Raw genomic sequence first — 3,074 nt, forward strand, 5'->3', positions numbered from 1 at the left:
CGTTTGTGCAAGTTCTGTGAATTAAACTGTACTAATTTTCATGTAATTTCATTTCGGTACGTCACGTCGCCAAATAAAATATCACTTTGTCCTTCCACTTTCGTAAAATGTACGCATGCTCGAGCCCCGTTTCGTGTTATTTCACGCACGTGGCTTTATTTAATCGCTTTTAAAGATAAAGCAAAATAAATAGGTAATATTTTCTAAAAGCTTAGGTTACAGGCGATAGAAATAATTCTAAGATATTCGGTCTACTCAAGAGAAAGGGTCTCATACTTGTTCCCCATTATGTAAACAAATGCAAGTTTGAAAGGGTAAAATTCCGATAGCTGTGGAAGATACTCTCTCGCTAAGACGTTACAGGCGTTAAAAGAAAGAAATATCGATGACCAATAGGGAATCTGTGATTTAATAAGAAACGCCCTGTAGGATATAGAGAGTCCTTCCCCTCCCACTATATGCGGGGTATAAAAGACGAACACCAGACCGGAATAAGGGCTTATATAGAGAGTTACATAAAGAGTGATATACAGATAGATGCATATAAGTACGAATAATTTATAATAAGCCTGAAGTCAGTAAGTGTTTAAACCTTAAGTGCGAATATATATATATCAAGGTAGTTTTTTTTCTTGTATTTTGTTATATTTTCTTGTGTTTTGTTAAAATATATGATCCATATTTTGTACTACTTCGTCTCAACTGTTATTCACCCCGACCTTTAATCAAACATTTGGCGACCGTGACAGGACTGGGGTCGTACTAGTATTACAGTTTTATGCAAAAGTTATTTTAGTGCTTTATCATTAAAATGGATCTTTTAAAAAGGAAAAGAACAATGGCTCGCGCTGCATTCACAAAAGCGTATAACACTTTGAATGCATTACTGGATCCAGCAAAGGGATCGAGTAGGGAAGCGATTTCAAACTACCTAGCACAATTGGAATCCAAAACACAACAACTGACTTCAATTTCGCAATCGTACTTGGATCTGAGAATGAAAGAAGACGATTATTCGGAGGCAGAAATCGAGCAAGAGACGAACGAAACCATGGAATATGAAGAAAAATTCTTGGATATCAAGTCCCGAGTCGAGCATCTCTTCAAAGGGACAGAAAGTTCGTCTACCTCCGCGCTAGCTGCCGTCGCCCTTCCAGCACAACCAGACATAAGAGTGTCTTGTAATTTACCGACGATCCAATTGCATCAATTTAGCGGTAATATAGAAGATTGGCTACCATTTTGGAGTTCGTTCAAGAAAGTACACGAAAACTCCGGGTTGACAAAAGAAGACAAGTTCCAATATTTAATGCAATCTATGGAGCCGAAATCTCGTGCAGCCGCATTGATTAAAAGTTATCCGCCTACCGCTGAAAATTACACAAAGGCGATTGATAGTCTAATGGAGCGATACGGTGATACAGATCTGCAAATTGAAGTATATATACGTCAATTATTGCAACTTGTCCTGCGGAAACCAGCCAGGTCTACAAATCATTTCCTCTCCGGTTTATATGATAACCTAGAATCACGTTTGCGAGCGTTGGAATCTTTAGTTCTCACCAACGACACGTACGCGACCATATTGTATCCTCTCATAGAATCAGCACTACCAGAAGAATTATTGAGAGCGTGGCAACGTAGTTGCTCACTTCTATACGCTAATTACATAAGAGGAACAGGAGGTTCCGCTATTCGTGAAAAAGGGCTATTAACTCGACTCATGGAATTTCTGGCAATGGAAGTGAAAAGTGAGATGAAAGTTTCCTTAGCTATGGACGGTTTTTTGCCAAGTGAAAACCGTGAAAAGGATAAAATTTCAAGAAATCTCCCACACATGAGAGACGTTCCTAGTGCTGCTAGTTTACTTACGACTAATAAAGGGAAAAGATCTTCGTGCGTGTTTTGTGATTCTAGTGAACACAGTAATGTCAATTGTGAGATCGCGAAAAACATGGGCCTACGGGAAAAAAGGGAACGTGCGAGGAAGCACAACACGTGTTCCGTCTGTCTGAAATTCGGACATCATTATAAGCGATGCTTCGCCAGAGTGAAGTGCGACGGATGCTCTCGTAGGCATGTGACGCTCATGTGTCCGGTAAATGAAAAAGACTATACCGAAAAGGAGGAAACAAAACCGAAAGGAATCACCAATAATAAAAGGGAAATTAATATCAATAAGTGTAGTTTAGCGAGTTACTGCAACGATGCAGAAGTGCTTATGCCAACTTTGCGTGCGAAACTAAGAAACGGAACCAAAGAAATTAACGTTCGTCTAATTATAGATAGTGGCTCTCAAAAATCGTATATCACTAAAGGGGCAGTACATGAAATGGGTTATGAACCTATAGGCGAACAAACTATGGGACACTCACTCTTCGGCGGAAGAAGAACGGAAACGGTGTGCCATAAAAAATACCGGGTCCACTTAGGTGACCTCGACGACACTTATAGGTGCAATTTCGTCGCCATGAACCAAGATATAATATGCGAGAAAATACAGCGAGTGAAAAATGATGAGTGTCTCGATGAGTTGAAGAAATTAAAAATCCGTCTTAGTGATACGCAAAGTGATGACCATGCTGTTCGATTAAAGGTCGGGGTGAATAACAGTTTTGACGAAGTAGTACAAAATATGGATCATATATTTTAACAAAACACAAGGAAATAGAACAAAATACAAGTAAAAAACTCCCTTTATATATATATAGTCGCACTTAAGACTTAAACACTTACTGACTTCAGGCTTATTATAAATTATTCGTACTTATATATGCATCTATCTCTGTATATCACTCTTTATGTAGCTCTCTGTATAAGGCTATATAACTTTCAATATTACTCCGTGTATAACTACTTTATTCCGGTCAGGTGTCCGTCTCTTATACCCCGCACATAATGGGAGGGGAAGGACTCTCTTTTTCCTACAGGGCGTTTCTTATTAAATCACAGATTCCCTATTGGTCATCGATATTTCTTTCTTTTAACGCCTGTAACGCCTTAGCGAGAGAGTATCTTTCACAGCTATCGGAATTTTACCCGTTTAAACTTGCATTTGTTTACATATGGGGGAA

The 3,074-nt window shown here is 38.9% G+C and overlaps 1 protein-coding gene across 1 annotated transcript; it reads left to right on the forward strand.

The window, feature by feature from the left end:
* The first annotated feature begins 838 nt into the window (after window positions 1–838).
* LOC122518853 lies at window positions 839–2,653 on the forward strand. The gene has a single exon (XM_043637969.1). It carries the CDS (start codon window positions 839–841, stop codon window positions 2,651–2,653), a length of 1,815 nt encoding a protein of 604 aa, XP_043493904.1.
* Window positions 2,654–3,074: the final 421 nt, after the last annotated feature.

The sequence above is a fragment of the Polistes fuscatus genome, unplaced genomic scaffold (assembly GCF_010416935.1).
Source record: "Polistes fuscatus isolate 324 unplaced genomic scaffold, CU_Pfus_HIC Scaffold27, whole genome shotgun sequence".
NCBI lineage: Eukaryota > Metazoa > Arthropoda > Insecta > Hymenoptera > Vespidae > Polistes > Polistes fuscatus.

Excerpts from the sequence above, each read along its gene's own strand:
- LOC122518853 (XM_043637969.1), top strand. The coding sequence starts at position 839 with ATGGCTCGCGCTGCATTCACAAAAGCGTATAACACTTTGAATGCATTA.